This window comes from Aphelocoma coerulescens, chromosome 5, assembly GCF_041296385.1.
Source record: "Aphelocoma coerulescens isolate FSJ_1873_10779 chromosome 5, UR_Acoe_1.0, whole genome shotgun sequence".
Classification (NCBI taxonomy): domain Eukaryota; kingdom Metazoa; phylum Chordata; class Aves; order Passeriformes; family Corvidae; genus Aphelocoma; species Aphelocoma coerulescens.
The window spans coordinates 10,439,444-10,455,535 of record NC_091019.1 but is presented as its reverse complement, the minus strand read 5'-3'; the positions used below and the strand labels follow the sequence as shown (position 1 = coordinate 10,455,535).

General features: G+C 39.3%; 1 protein-coding gene across 3 annotated transcripts in view; it reads right to left on the bottom strand.

The window, feature by feature from the left end:
* DNAJC24 (DnaJ heat shock protein family (Hsp40) member C24) overlaps window positions 1-16,092 on the bottom strand; it is a 35,429-nt gene that overhangs the window by 2,055 nt on the left and 17,282 nt on the right. For all 3 annotated transcript variants that reach the window (XM_069016508.1, XM_069016510.1, XM_069016509.1), the window contains exon 3: window positions 8,497-8,635. In XM_069016508.1, coding sequence (XP_068872609.1) covers window positions 8,497-8,635 — 139 coding nt within the window. The remainder of the gene's footprint in view (window positions 1-8,496; window positions 8,636-16,092) is intronic.

Sequence of the window (16,092 nt, the reverse complement as noted above, 5' to 3'; positions counted from 1 at the left end):
GACAGCATCAAATGCAAAGTGTGCACTACATATTGGTGTTTTTTCCATTTATCAGCACACTCATATCTGATGTACAATGTTCACACCAAGTTCTTTAGCTTAATAATGTACTCAGAAGCTTAGTGCCTACGTACAGTTTAAATGAAGATGTTATTGAGGAGGGAGGTGTTCCTCCTCTTGGAGTAGTGAATTTTTAAGCCTGTTTATAGTTTAGTAGCTTTTGAGAGCATGGAGGGTTTTCTACAGCTTTCTTTGAAAAGCTGGCAGTGAAATAATGTCTTATTCCAGAGCTGCTTATTGAGCACTTGCTGGAAAGTTAGAGGCCCAGATTATGTTGTTTTAATTCCCAAGAGATTGCCCTACTTACTCACTACATTCTAAGCAGTTCCCAGCTGCTTCTATGTAACTTGTAACTTCCATGTAACTTCTTTGCTCTGGCCTGAAAAGTAGAACTGAGGGACTTTGCAGCCCCCCCTCCAGCAGCAGCCCAGAAAAACTGCCCCTCTCCAGCCTTCGTCTGATCAGACAACGGAGTATTTCCTTCTTTATCACCAAAACCCAACCATCAAGTATTAAATCCAATCTTTCTTTTGCACCTCACTGTTCTATTTTCAACTGAAATGTACATGATATATGCCTGGTAATGAGCCTCATCTAAATTAGTTCTAATGAAAGCAATTAAATCAGACACATTGGAAATAATGACAGGATCAGTACAGCCTCTTTGATGTTACCTTTGCTGAACACCTATTTGGTAATGAAAAGGTCAGAATGAAAAGAAAATTAACCTCAGACCCAGTAGTTTATTACTGTCAAAAGAAAGGGAAAAAATCAGGAGTGTAATGATGAAAGAAAACTGGAAGATACACCAGTTTTCCTTACACTGATCAGAACATTAGTTAACTGTGTGAGGTGTCAAAATACAAAAATACAAAAGGACCAGATGGCTTATCTCATCCCAAATAACACCAATGTTACTGGGAGTTTGCTTGGTACAAGCTACAAAACGTGAGGACTGGAGTGGTGAATGTCCTGAAAACACCCACAAAACCAGCCAGAGGCCTTTCCCCAGCAGGCCTTGCTTGAAGCAGAATCCTCCTTTTCTTTGAGGAAGAAAACAATAAGCAGAGATCAAAATCAAGTTTGTCTACCCATCTAGCTCACCACCGTGATCAAATAAGACAGTACCATAACTATGAGAACAGTATGAAAATGGCAAATGCTTCCTATTTCACATATTTTTATATATTTTATACATATTATTTTTAATACTGGGAAGAAAAATTCACAATTTTCACAAAGGGAAAGGGTCTCGTGTTGTAGAATGAAAAGATTTTCATCTACAGGTAACAAAAAATTGAGTTAGAAAACTTGCAGAGTTTCCTACTTGGAATTCATGAAGCAGAAGTTCACTCCAAACAACTTTTATAGGATTGGTGGTGGAGGTTTAGGTCATGCCTCGCTGCTACAAAGTACAAAAAGGGCAACTGGGCCATAAGCCACCATGAAGAGAACTGGTACGATGCAAATTCATGAGGTTACCATACTTCAAGTACAGTAACCTGTGAATCATAGAATCATTTATGTTGGAAAACACCTTAAAGATCATTGAGTCCAACCATTAAAGTAATGAAGAAGCAGCTGAGGAAAAGTCTACTCTCTCTTCTATTCCAAACATGGTACAATATGAAGCCCAGGGAACAGAATTTCAACAAAGCTTTTCTAATTCATCACTGCAACTGTAATTTTGAAAATAAAAAAACCCCAACCAATGGGCAAAATTAATCCTTCTCCCAATTCCCAGCCTGAACAGAGATCGTTATTCCCCATCTGATGCTCAGATCCTGGGGGCATCAGGCACAGCGTCGCCAGACAAAGGAAGGGATTGTCCCACTCTGCTCTGCCCTGGGGAGGCCTCACCTTGAGTCCTGTGTGCAGTTTTGGGTGCCACAATATAAGAAAGACACGAAGCCATTAGAGAGTGTCCAAAGGAGGCCAGGAGGAAGGTGAAGGGCCTTGAGGGGAAGCTGTATGAGGAGTGGCTGAGGGCACTTGGTCTGTTCAGCCTGGAGGAGAGGAGACTGAGGGGAGACCTCATTGCAGTTACAACTTCCTCATGAGGGGAAGTGGAGGGGCCAGTACCAATCTCTTCTCTGTGGTGACCAGTGACAGGACTCAAGGGAATGTCCTGAAGCAGAGTCAGGGGAGGTTTAGGCTGGATATCAGGAAGAGGTTCTTCACCAGGGAGTGGTTGGGCACTGGAACAGGCTGCCCAGGGAAGCGGTCCCAGCACCAAGCCTGACAGAGTTCAGGAAGTGTTTGGACAACACTCTCAGGCACATGGTGGGATTCTTGGGGTGTCCTGTGCAGGGCCACCAGTGATCCTGCTAAGTCCCTTCCAACTCAGCATATTCTATGACTGTGATTCTATGAGATCTGAAATCTGGTTATCTCAAAAAATAAAAATTTTCTATTTCTTGACTTCACACATAATCCAGTAACAGCTCTTGTCAGGCAGTTTTGCACACTGCATTTACTTGCCTGTCTGGTTCAAGCAGGAGAAACATTTTCCAGAGTTGAACAAAGCTTTTTTATTTTCTAGTTCTCTACTAAATACATTACCCAGACATTAATACACCTTGAGACAGCAGAAACAGAGGTAGCCACTTACTAAAAAACAGAGGCATGGCCCAGTCTGAGTTTGCAAGCAGAACATCCAACCTACTGGTTCTCACAGTGATTCATACTTCTTGTGTCCTTCCTTATTTCATCTGCATCATTGTTATGACAACCATGGCTCCCTGTTGGTGGTTGTCTGAAGTAAACTGGTGTCCCATTTTCACTCCTTGGCCAAAGGAGAGCAGGAATGTTACCAGTGCTGAGTGATGTGGTGGCCTTGCACCTTGAACAGTCTGCTCAGGCTGTAAAACTCTGTGTACAGAGTTACATTTCTGAAACACACCCTGAACATACAGGGGGAAATGTGAAGACCTGATCATTCACCAGAACTCATGAAACAAATCTTAATTCCCCAGTAGTACAGCCTGCCTGGCTTTGCCATCTATTGGATTTGTCTGACAACAAGAGGTGAAAGGATTCTGCAGCTCCATTGTCTCAACTGCAGGATCTAAGAAAACACTGGCAGGCTCATCAGAGAGGTTTATGAGCCTGCAATTCAAAGAGATTAAAAGGAAAAATCTACTGAGATTCTTTCAGGCTACAGAACAACATTAAATAACTATTAGCAGCTTGGTTCAGTAGAGCTTTACTAGAGCCCTTGCTGGGTCATTCAGAAATTGTAAAAGAGGAAAGGTATTTAAGTTTCACTTGAAGATACAATAAATATTTCTTGGGCTATTTAAGGCTGAGTTTTAGGGAAAGGGTTGCAAGCAGTAAATGGAAATTCAACCCTTTTAACAGTTTATGGTAATAGTAAAAATAGTCATAATACTTGAAAGATTTTTCTACTCTTTATCAGGCATACATACTTAGGATTAATTTTTTCTTTTTTCCCCAAACCAAACACAATTAAACTTCAAGATATGTACTGTCAGTCAAATACCATTTATAGTATTTACTCTGCATAAAAATCACCACAGTACTCACTAGATGTTTTCACAAGCTAATTTTTTCTAATAGACTTTTCAGTTTTAAAACAATTACTTAAATTTGACTCTTTTAAGTTAATTTAAAACAATTGCACTTACTTTGAAATTTTAACAAAGTCATGTGTTAAGAATTTTCATTAACAAAGAGATATGTCCGTTATAAAAATACCAAAGTAATCCTGCTTCACTTGTTGCAGATGAGATTTAACTCCACAGAGTTCAAAGGCTTGTGCTCCAGCTGAGGGGCTGCAGCTATAAAATCTATGGCTGGAGAAGGAATATACACTTCTGTCATGTACAGAGCATAACCTGGCACACTGCAAAACCACTGGTATTGTCAGCAAAGCCTGCATTAGTGACCAGGTGTTATAAAACGAGCTATTTTAGGCTAAGTACAATTTTTTGTTGTGCCTCATTGCCTAACAGAAAGGAACAGAGGGGATGGAACCAGAACCATTCTCAGAGGCACAAACTGGAACACTGGCAATTCCAGTTAGAGTGGAATTCCTCCTGCCTAAGAAATGACACACAAACATAACAGAAATTACACTGGAAAGTTACTCCTGTATGAAAACTGCATCTGCAGTATTTTTCTAAAAGTGTAATTTAAAAATTCAAAATCCAAAGGAGGTATGTGCCAAGATGTGAAAACTCCTCTGGGCACGTAGTGACAAGGCAGAATGGATTCAAACTGAAAGACAGCAGGTTTTCACTACATAGAGGGAAAAATATTTGACTGTGAGAGTGGTGATGCTCTGGCACAGGCTGCCCAGAGGAGCTGTGGCTGCCCCATCCCTGGAAGTGTCCAAGGCCAGGCTGGATGGGGCTCTGAGCAACCTGGTCCTGTGGAAGGTGTCCCTGCTCATGGTAGAGGGGCTGGAACAGGATGGTCTTTAAGGTATCTTCCAACCCAAACCATTCTGCAATTCTATGAGTTATGGACATCTGTGTCCATCCTCATGTGAGAATATACCATCCTTGAATGAACCTCACTAGAGCCATACATGGAAAAAAACCCCTAGATTCTTAAATTTGCCACCCAAAAACATACACAAAGCAACTGGTTTTAGTGTCGATTCCATTACTAGCTTTGAATTATCTGCTGCCTTTATCACCAGAAACTAATCTAAGGCACCAATTTATTCATTTAATTTTGTGACCTTTCTGCTTATCAATCCTTAATAATTAAAACCTAAAATCAATCAATAATTACAACATCAAATGAATTAATAGTATTACCTTGGTAATGTGATTGTTTAGATACAGTTCCTTTGCATATATCAACAAAAATCCCAAACAGTTGCAGGGCTGCTATTCAAAGGGACTTGGATAGGATATAGAAATGGGCTGGCAGGGACATCAAAGGGTTCAACCAAGATGAAGTCCTGCTTCTGGGATGGAATAACCCAATGCACCAGTACAGGCTGGGAGACATCTGGCTGGTAAGCAGTTCTCCACAGAGGGACCTGATGGACAACAGGCTCAACACGAGTCAGCACAGGGGCACTCCTGTGGCAAAGGCCAGCCCCACACTGGGCTGTGGCAGCAAGAGCGTGGCCAGCAGGTCAGCGTAGGGATTTTTCTCCCTGTCTACTCAGCCCTAAAGAAATTGCATCTGAAATCCTGTGTCCAGTTTTGGTGTCCCCAGTACAAAGCCCTGACATATGAGAGTGAGTCCATTGGAGTGCCACCATGGTCAGGGGCAAGGAGGATGCAGAGAGACTTCTCAGAAATACACACAGGAAAGAAGAGAAGTGCAAGGCACAAGTTGTGAAGTCCTTATATAGGACTTGATAGAAGCAAAACATGTTTTGGTTGATTTGGGGTTTGGTTTCCATTCATTTGGTTGGTTTTTCTACTCTGAGGGTGTTCAAACACTGGAGCTGCTGCCCAGAGCAGCTCAAGAACCTCCATCCTTGGAGACACTAAATCTAGGCTGGAGAAGACCTGAGCAACTGACTATGAGGAATGGCTTTAAGTAGGAGATTGATCTGGATGGCCTATGAAGGTGTCTTCCAGCCTGTGTGATTCTCTGATTCTCTGAGAAGTTTTTCTTCTTTCCAGGTGTGTCACAAAAGCATAAACTTTCAGGGTTTAGATGACTTCTAATGTGAGGAATGTGAAACACGTTTTTTCCAAGCTAAACTCACTGACAAACTTATGGTAATTATCAGTGTCAAGCTTGATTTTAACTGCATATTCATCTTTTTTACATGGGATATCAAACAAAGAATGGAAAAATCTAAGAAGAAAATCTATTGACAAAAAAACCCAAGTCCATTCTTCATAGATTAATTGTTATGCAGATTTTTTTTTCATCCCCCAATTTTTTTGCAGGGACTGTAAACAAAAGATTCACAATCATAAAAAGGTATTCTTATATGACAAAACAATGAATTGGAAAAAATTTCAGAAAACATTGAAAAAGGCAGTTCTTATAAGATTTCCAGATCAGAAAAAGCTGGATAAGTATTTGAGCCTAGCCTCTGAACAGTTTGTGGTTTGTCCCTTCCCTTTAATGCTATGGCCGGAAGGCACGAAAAAAATTAGGAGATTATTGGGAAACCTTCAGAGAAAAGCAGTATTAAGATATAAAAGCACATTCACCTGGTATCTGCAACAATTCAAACAAAAGAAAATTAAAACCATAGAGCCCCCCAGAATTTCATCTCCTTGGAACTTCTCTGGCTACTGAATTTCTGAGCCAAGTAATTAAGATTTAGTTAGTGTAACACAAGAAGGTACATACAAATAAACAATCTGTGAAATGAGGAAAAGACTACAGTGCAAAGGGCTTCCTGCTGATGGGCAGCCACACACATACACACACTGGCATCCTTCAGATCCTTCTTCCTAGGCTTCCTTTGCATCTTACTAACTTGCTGTATTATCTCTCTCATCACTATTCCCCTTAGCTGCTGTCTCAATTCCTTTGTTTCTGTGAGCTTTTATGGCAGTGTCTACGAATTTGTCTAGAATCATGACTTCAGAAGCAGCTTGACAGGCATTCAAAGAACTAGAATTTATTTCCCCATCATTTTGCTGCCAGGGAACATGCTGGAAAGAATGCAGCAGCACTGCACATGTGTGTTAGGTGTGGCTCAGCCTGAAACACGGGGGCCCTGGGAATGGCACCCTCTGTACTAAAACAGAATGTCCCATCACCATCCAATACCCAACACCTGCCTAAATAGAGGTACAATCTGATTTCTTTATTTACCAAGTCTTTTATACAGAATCTGGAGATGGCTTTTCGAAGAACTCCTCTGGATGCAAAAGAATCTCGGAAAATACAAATAATCTTCAAATTACTGTCAAAACTAATTTATAGCTATGTCCTTAAATCCCAAGGGAAAACAAAATCTTGATGTATCTCTCTACTCCAGTGGATTAACCTGACCCAGGCAAAACAGAACTTCATAGTCGGAATTTAAGCTGTAGGTAAAACTCACTCAATACTGAAAAGATTCCTAACTTCATCTCTAGTGTTTCCTCTTTCCTCTGCACATACAATTTGTGAAAAGAGAAGACACAACCAGTATTACAATGGTAAGAGTACAATAGGATGAGAGCGCTGGGCAGCAGAAACTCCTGTTCTGACATCACCTTCAGACATTTAAAAAATAACTTTGAGATGAAAAATTTATTTAAGTCTGATCTTAATACTGTTTACATTACAAACAGAACAAGATCCAAATCTTTCCATTGTTCTAAAATATTTATTCAACAACTCTGTTTTCACCCCTCCCCCTCTCTTCCCAAAGCCACACAAAGTCTGAAATACAAGGTTATTTAACTCGAGAATTCACCCTGTGTAGATCCAATTCTGTATCACCCTCTTTATCCTGCAGTGATGCCTATGTGCCACAGTGACTACGCCTTTGTCTCTCCAAGTTGTGGCATCGGCGGCAGCAGGGGAGTTAAAAATCAGCACAAGAGAGCAAGGTCTGATGGTGTGCCAATGTACAATGGCAGGGAATTCAATAACAAGCTGCAGAGACAGTGGGCTTTTATCAGACACATTCCGCAGTGGTGGTGGCTCCACGTCAATGCCGGGCCGCAGTGTGTTACTGCAGAGTGCGACCGAGTGTTTTCCCCACAGGCAAGCCACTATTATTGACTCCCCCCATTAACATGTAGGGTGGATATACATTTATTGAAGGTTCTAATGGAAGGCTGAGGGACTCCTATCCTGAGGCCAGAGCAGAAAGACAGCCTATCACTTCATGTAATGGTAGCCCATGTGTGACAGACCTGACCTACATTTCCCCCCTTTCTTTCTCACAACAGCCTGTCACTGTTTTAAGAAGCTATTTTCTGAGAGGCATAAAAAGAAATGTGTGCTAGAGCTGCCTAGTTAATATGTTACATTGAAATATTATTTACAAACCTGCTTTAGAAAGGCTAGTTTAGACTACGGATGAATTATGAACACCACCTAACACACACAATGGAAAAGAATGTGTCCTAATGATTCTGGCTATAAATCCGTACACAATGAACACTAGGTGTTGATGGATTAATACTTACATCTAAAACACTGCAACAAAATGGAGTATGAAACTTAAAATTAAGAACGGTTAATGAAGCTACCTTCATAAAATAAAAAGGGCTAAGGTCTGCAATTAGTATAGATTTCATAATAATTCAAACTATTAGGAATAATGCCCCCTAACGTTTTGTTGGAAGTAATTCCATATTTTCAGCAGCTAATGTATGTGCAGCGCAAGCTATAAATAATGGATCCACGTTTGAAAGTAGGACAAGAGTGAAAGAAACATTTGGTTCAGCACTAAACAGCATTTTAAAATACCATCTAACTACCACTCCCAGCCCCTGCTTATTTAAAGAGCTGCTGCCACTCCAGCACTCCTTGGCAGGAACCTACCACGCTGCTGCAGGTCATACTCTTTTTTTGTCTCCTCGTTCCCTAGAATTCTCCACGCTTGATCAATTTCGATGAACCGCTGCACGCGCTCCTCCACTTCTCCTGCTGGCACATCTGCCTCCTGTTTGTCGGGATGATACTGCCAATCAAAAACAACATAAAAAAAAAGATTGGGGGAGTGAAAGTGAGGAGGGTGGGAGAGGAGCAATCAATAATGCATTTGATACTCAGTTAGGAGGACAGAGAAAAGGAGAAGGTCTAAGCTAAGGAGCCAAAGGAAGGGAGATGACGACGCTGGGAACAAGAGGAAACTGCCAATTTAATTATCCCACTGGAATGGCAACAGAACCACCAGTGGCACAAGTGTCACCATGTGCACTGACGGCATTTTCTGGATAATTTGCTGATGGAATCACTGGTCTTATGGACAATTTACCTAGAGAGTGACTACCACAAACAGAAATAGGTACATGCAGGGGACCACAACATAGGAACAAGAGGAGGTGCTGGAAGTGCTGGCAGCTCTCATAATATGACACAGAGCTGATTTACACATAACCACCAATGTTTAGTTAAAGCTATTACAGATAAATTGAATGCTGTATTACATGTGCCTAGCTTTTTTATGATTTAAATGGTAAATAAAATATACATGATCAAATATAATTTATACTACATGCAATTCTACTTCTGAAAATATGCCTCAACATCTTTAATTTCTTCCAGTCCAGTGAATCAAGAGCCCTTCCAAATATTTAAAGTCATGGATCACTAGCTACAAAATTGTGTCATTTTAGTTAAGAAATATATTCAAGGACATGGTTATTCAAGAAAACTCACGTTAAACAGGCAATAATAATTAAAATGGTAACATGTTTTCTTTCTCATTTGTTCTGAGCAGAAAATTCTGACTTGAGTGGTTCCAATGTCTGCTGAAAAAGACCCCTCAAAGCTCCATCTTCCAGTAGCTTTAATTCATCTCCAGTAATTTCTTTTTTTCTGATATTTTAAATTGCTCAGTAGACGTGATGGACCAACAGGAAACAGCATTTAAGTTGAGGAAGTTGCAATATAATCAGGCCTACCAGCAGATAATCATAGACCAAGTTTTCCCTCATTCTGGAGCTCTAACTGCCCTTTATACCAACATCAGTGGAGGCACTGAAACATGCAGCAGATTTTAAGATGTGGAACACCTGTTCTATAAGTGTTTAAGCAGATTTCTGACTAAATTATTCTGTTTTAGTTTACAATTAATTTTGGAAAGAAAAAAATACTAGTACCATGTGTACTTGATAAAATCCCAAATGTAAAAGGAGCATTTCTCCTGGAGTCTATTTGCTCACTGTCTCTGTCACTGGCACTGACAGGTGTTACCCAGACAAGTCCCCTGTAAAACAGCAGCAGGGACGGATGAGCAAAATGCTTTGACCTCAAGTTTTTTCACTGGTATTTTTCCATATACAGGTGGATGTATCTGCAACCTCATGTATGAGGTCTGTACACAAAATCCTATTTTTGTTCCACTTCAAGTCCCCTCTGCATTCAAGACTGAGCACTACCTTACAACTTGCTGAAAATATGGCTAAAGCACTGTTGTGATCTATGAAGACTCCTCTCTTAGAGACCCCTTTTCTATCTCCTCAACTGAAGATGATGAAATTTTAAGACACAAACAAAACCAAAAAATTTTGGTCATTGCATTAAGTTCTTGCATTCTATATAGATAACTGCTAGATATTTGGATTGGCCACAAAGACCACACATTCTCAGATCAATTTGTTAGAAATACATGGAAACATTACTGACCAACTGCTCAAAGCAGAACTAAGCATACCTGGCTTCCCTCCTGCCACAAATGTTGAGGGAACACTGCCACAAAATTGGTCCCGCTTTCCCTTTGCTGCACCAAAACCTTGTCTGACTGAAAAACCATTTTTGAACTATGCTGGAAAGACACAGCAAAATCCAGTAAACCACACATCACAAAAGTACTTTGGAAAAATAATAATCAATGCAAAAAACACTACTCTGTTCATTTCTTGAACAATGCAGAAAATTAATTATTCTTCAGGTTCATCACACAGCCCTTAACTCCTTTCCTATAGATTTGGACAATTTAGTTAATATGTAGCATATGCAATTTTTATGTTAGAAAGACTACAATTTCATCTAACTAGTATTAACTCCATTGTGGGGGACCTACTCATTAAAATATGTATCCATATCTACATCTATCTATTTCTCTCCATTTTGGTCTCCATGCTTGCTGAACCTATTTGCTCCTTCCTCTTTAGAAGGATGCCTTTCTCCTTTATTATCATTTCATGCCTTTAGCAAACTACATCTACACTAAGAAAAATCCTCAAACATCAGCTCTTTTACTCTACTCCTCTTATTCTTTTTTTATTCCAGTGACCCCATTTCATCTGGATTTATGTACTTATTGTTACACTCTTATTGACTTACTTTTCCTACTCTCTAGCTTGCTAATCAAAATGCAGGCATTGGTCTGTAGCAAAAATCCAGTCTTGATTCAACTGCCCTTCTCTTTTCTCTTCAAGACAGGAAACGAGGTGTCCTCTCTCCAGTTGTTTTAGACACTGTTCAGCCACTCAGGCACCGAGGACACTTTACCAAAGTACCAAAGTTCAGAGGGAGCATCTAATACCCTCAGTCAATACTTCAGACATAAATCAACCGTACTCTTTTTTGGGATCTTCCCTCACTCCTAGTTACCAGAGTCTTGCGTCTGATCCTGCTCCCTTCTCCAGTGTAACCTTCAGAGGAGCTGCCTGAAGAAACAGAGCCAGGGGTTTGGTTTTGTTTTGCAGGAGGTGAAATATGATGGACGTTTGTGATCTGCTCCTCTTTCCCATTCAGCCTTATTTCTGGGTTAATCTCAGCTGCAGCCTGTCCAGGCCGCGTAATGAAAGCAGACAGGCCTGTTTTCTACTCGACCTCCCTCCTTCAGCTCCGACTGAACTGCTGCTCATCTCTCCCTCATGCACCCACTTGTAAGTTTTCATTCAAAATGCTGGAGCCCCCCCATGTTTCCTGCAATGTCACTTCTCAGGATCTGTGCAGATGATCTTTATGCCATTCATACCCCACCTGAGCACTGTTCTCAGCCCTATTACTGGATACGTTTAAATCTTTCAGCTGCATATGTGCAATGGTTTGAGGAGCAATACTTCATAAAAATAACTTTTTGCTGAGCACTCATCCTGATTACTGTGTTCAAAACTAAGTTTCACTAACATGTTACTATTTTATAGGATTTTATAAAAACAGTAAACAATCCTTTCCCAAGTCCAGCAGAGGAAAGGGAAAACAAAAAAGGTTGGAAATATATGCCCAACCTATTTTTCCTTTCTTATAGCTGTACCAGAAGTAACTTGCTGACTCCCTGTCTGGAATTTGTATCACTTTACAGCATATGATGCTTTTCAGTTACTGTGAATGCTAAAAAATAAACTAATTGATTTTGGAAATATATTAGTTCATCTAATAACATTCTGATACTGCTCTCTCTCCTGATGTTTATCTTAAATGTCACATTGTCTTAGTATTTCTTGAGGACTCTGGTTATTGGTGTTAAGAGTTAATTAAAAACCAATTTCTTAAGGGCTTCACTTCCTTTAGCTTTTGAAATTGGTAAAAAAATTTTGAAAAAGCATGAACCTTGAAGTCCAAAGCTCAAATGAAAAACATACTTTAAGCAGTATCTGTTGGAGACTTGGTGAAATGTTTGACACTGGAGGGCAACAGGAAAAGCTGCCTAACACAAACTTCACCTTGTGCCCTTTTCAATTACAATATCATTATCATACCTTGATATAACAACTGCATTCTACTGTGTTATTCTTAATGTACACCAGACCATACTTTTCAGCAGGTTGGATACTGTGAGAAACAACGTATCACCTGGCAAACACACTCTGAAACACAAATTGAGGTTCAGTTCACAGTCTTTTCTCAAGTATTCAAAAAGTTAGAAATTTTTCATGGAATTTTTTTAGGTAAATTACTTGTATTTCATTATGCTCATCTATTGCCTTTGATATCTGTTACAGAATAAAGAATGGGCAAATAAACAAACCTTTTCTGTCTCCAAAAAAAGGTGCTAATGTGTTGAGCTTTTCATGGGTTACCCTTCCTTCCTGGACCAGGGTAAGAGAGCAGAGGAGGCTGCTGTTCTGCTAAGTTCTTTATTTCATAGTCTCATAGCTTTCTTGAAGGTGAAGTTCGACAGGGGTTACATGATAAAGGGGTTACATGATAAAGCCAAGCAGCAACAGCAAACAGCAGGCAAAACCCAGCTCCTTCTTCTTCTATATGCTCTATACTCTATATGCTCTATACTCTTCTTACAGAAGTGTGGATTATATTTGCTAATTGACCAATAAGATTAACACACGATTCCAGTTTTCCTTTTCTTAACCTATCCTGGTCTAATTCTAACAGTCGTAAGTCTTACACAAGTGTTACACAGGTATCACACAGATTTGCATAGTTTCAGTTCTTATTGTTTATGTGAACACTCTAAAAAATGTGAATAATATAACTCTATCTCTATTTTGTCTAAAGAATTCTATGAAAAGGTAACACTGCTGCAGTAAGAACTGTGTTTAAGGTCTCTGCTACAGCTTTTTTAATGTTTAAGGCACTTAGCACGTATTTCTAGTTAAAGTTAAAAAATCTGTATTTCTATTTCACTTTGGTGTGGCTTCATGTATCTCAGCTTATCCAAAGGTTTTAATTCAACCCCTGTGCTTTGGCTTCCCTCTGGGTCTGAGTCCAGAGGAGCTTTCACTCCAAGACTAATGTTGTTGCAGTCTTCAAGTGTAGACTGTGAAAATGCCTTGAGTTCCAACACCTATTTTATTTATGATATTCTTATTTGTACAGTGTAGCACACAACTGTATAAGAATTTGGAATATGCTACAGCACATTCAACTGCTACTCTCTGAATTTCTGCCTACTTTATACTCCATGAAGTTTGGACTCTTCTGCACTTTAAAGAACTGCAATCCCTGGAAGTTAATGTGACCATTTAGTCAACAACTGGTATTAGATCTCAGTAACAGATCAGCAGACCTCAAGAACTCTCACACCACAGGACAAGGAACGATGAGAGCTGGCTGAGCTTTGGCTGAGCAACTCAAGCGCCACAGATGCCACGCCAAGGTCCCCGTCCTCCCAACCCTGCTACAAGCTCCTTAACTTTGGGCAATAAATGTAACAGGGTGACTGATTTTAATCAAATTCAAATTAGCAAGCAGAAATCCTCTAGTTAAATCAATGTAATGTACATTTCTTACTGGAGCTCATGAATTTATTTTTCAAAACACATTTACAGCACCCAGTGAGAATCAGGTGAATAAAGCTCAGTGGGAGGGGAGGGGTGAAGCATTACAGGTCTAAGTTTTACACTGGAATCTCTCCCTAAACTGTGCAATACATGAAAACTAAATCACTTAATATGATCAAACTTTCACTCATGGCTACTTTGCCACATGCCAGATTGAAAAGGCTGGTTATTTAGAAAAGGTTTTAAAAGTACTATCCCTTCTCATCTAGTAATTAATACATTACTGTGGCTGTTTTCCCTTGTGTATAAAGGGTATTCACCCTAAAAACAAAAGATGCACCACATCCCTAATTCCATACATCAAACCAAGAGGCTTTATTTTTGAGGAAAACTACCACTGCTTCCAAATTTTCATTTCACTTACAAAAAATTTATTTAATCTACTACTGTGTATTTCCCAAATAACTGTAAAAAAACCCCTCCCTGCTGAAATTACATAGCTTTTATGTAAGCCACTTAAAATGTAAACTTTCTTTTTTCTGACCAAGGAAACTGAAAGGAAATCAGTTCTAATTTTTTTCCAGGATCAAACTAAGGAGTACTCTACTTTCTACAGCTTTGTCTCTCCTACTTTCCAGTATTTTCTGCAAAGTTGTCAATTCAATGCAGAATTCTTCAGCAGAAAATAAAAAGTAATACAAAAAGGATGAATCAAATGTGGCTGCATTAAATTCTTGACCTCTTCTGAGATGATTATTTTAGAGATATATTTTCAGATTTTTAAATTTTTATTATACACTTTTCAGATTTTTCTCCCCATAAGGGAAACCATTATTAAGGTTCTAAAATTCAAACGTAACGACAGGCATAAAACAATGATGAAACCATCAGAGCTCAAAAATTCAAGTTAGACTGTTTTGGACTTACTATCATGAGTCATAAAGTAACCATTAAGTAGTGAGTTCTACCAACACAACACAATAAATTTCTAAACTACCTGATTTATTAGAGATTTTTAACTCTGAAATCATCTACAGTCTCATGGAATCACCTTGCTAAACTGAACCGACAGGTTTAGACAAGTCTTGAATTCCTGCTTTATTTCCATACGGGATGTGTGCCTATATTTGAATAAGGAATATATTTAAAGATGGAGATGTGCCCTAAGTAAATCAAGTAGTAGGATTTTACCAGAGGATTACTCAGATGCACCCAAGTATTTCTGCCTTTGAAAGAAACGACATCTCACGACTAAACCTGCACTTTAAATAAGAGTAAATGATAGAATATTAACATCCCAAATTAACTCAGTATCTCAGCATCCTTATCCCTTTCTCCATGTTAGGCATATAGTAGTAGCTACAGTACTTTTATAGCTAGTACTTCATCCATGGAATGCAGTGAGAAGTATGATTTCCACCAACTATGAATTACCTTTTTTTAAAAAAAAAAATTCACAACCTACACTACAACACCTTTTGGAATGTGTAAAAAGATGCATATTTATATTTAAAAATAAGCAGTGAGGAAAGACACTCAGCAATGGTCAGGGAAGAGAAATTCAATCCCAACTTTACAAAGAGAACACTCTTCGTATCTGGTGCAGGTACATTTTTGATGAATGAAAGAACTGAATTAAAACTGCAAACAGAAGAGATCCAAGCCACGAAATTGGTATGCAAAGGGTTGGATGGACTAACACGGCAGAAGTGGAAGTTGCCCTAGATAAGCACAGGATAGTGTGAGATGAGAGCAGGACACACCACTGACAGCCACTGGCAGGAGTGAGCTGGACACTCCACTGCTCAGAACAGAAAGAGAATGAGGAGGGGGGAAACACTGGAAGCAGCTGGATGAAGAGAGAAACCCAAGCAATTATTTTCCAACCACATCACCAGACTCATGGCTGGGAATCCAAGAGGATGAAACTCTGACTCATTAGGGCAACTGGACAGATTAATACCAAGCACTTTTATCAATCAGATTATCAGTATTTGGGGGTTCAATCTGTTTATTCTTGTATCAAAGCTCAATATCACACAGGCAATATATTCAAATTTCAGAATCAGAACTCTCCCTCAGAGTAATAAACTGTTATTTTATTTATAGCACACTATGACACAAAAAAAGTTAAAATGGGCTTAAGCAAGCAGAACAGCAAGCATCATGCAAACAGCCTTGCTCTGTACAAAGTTAAACAAACAAGCATGCTGCACTAAGACAAAATGCACAAATCGTTACCAGTATGTCCCTTGCAATATAATGAAGTGCATCCTTTTAA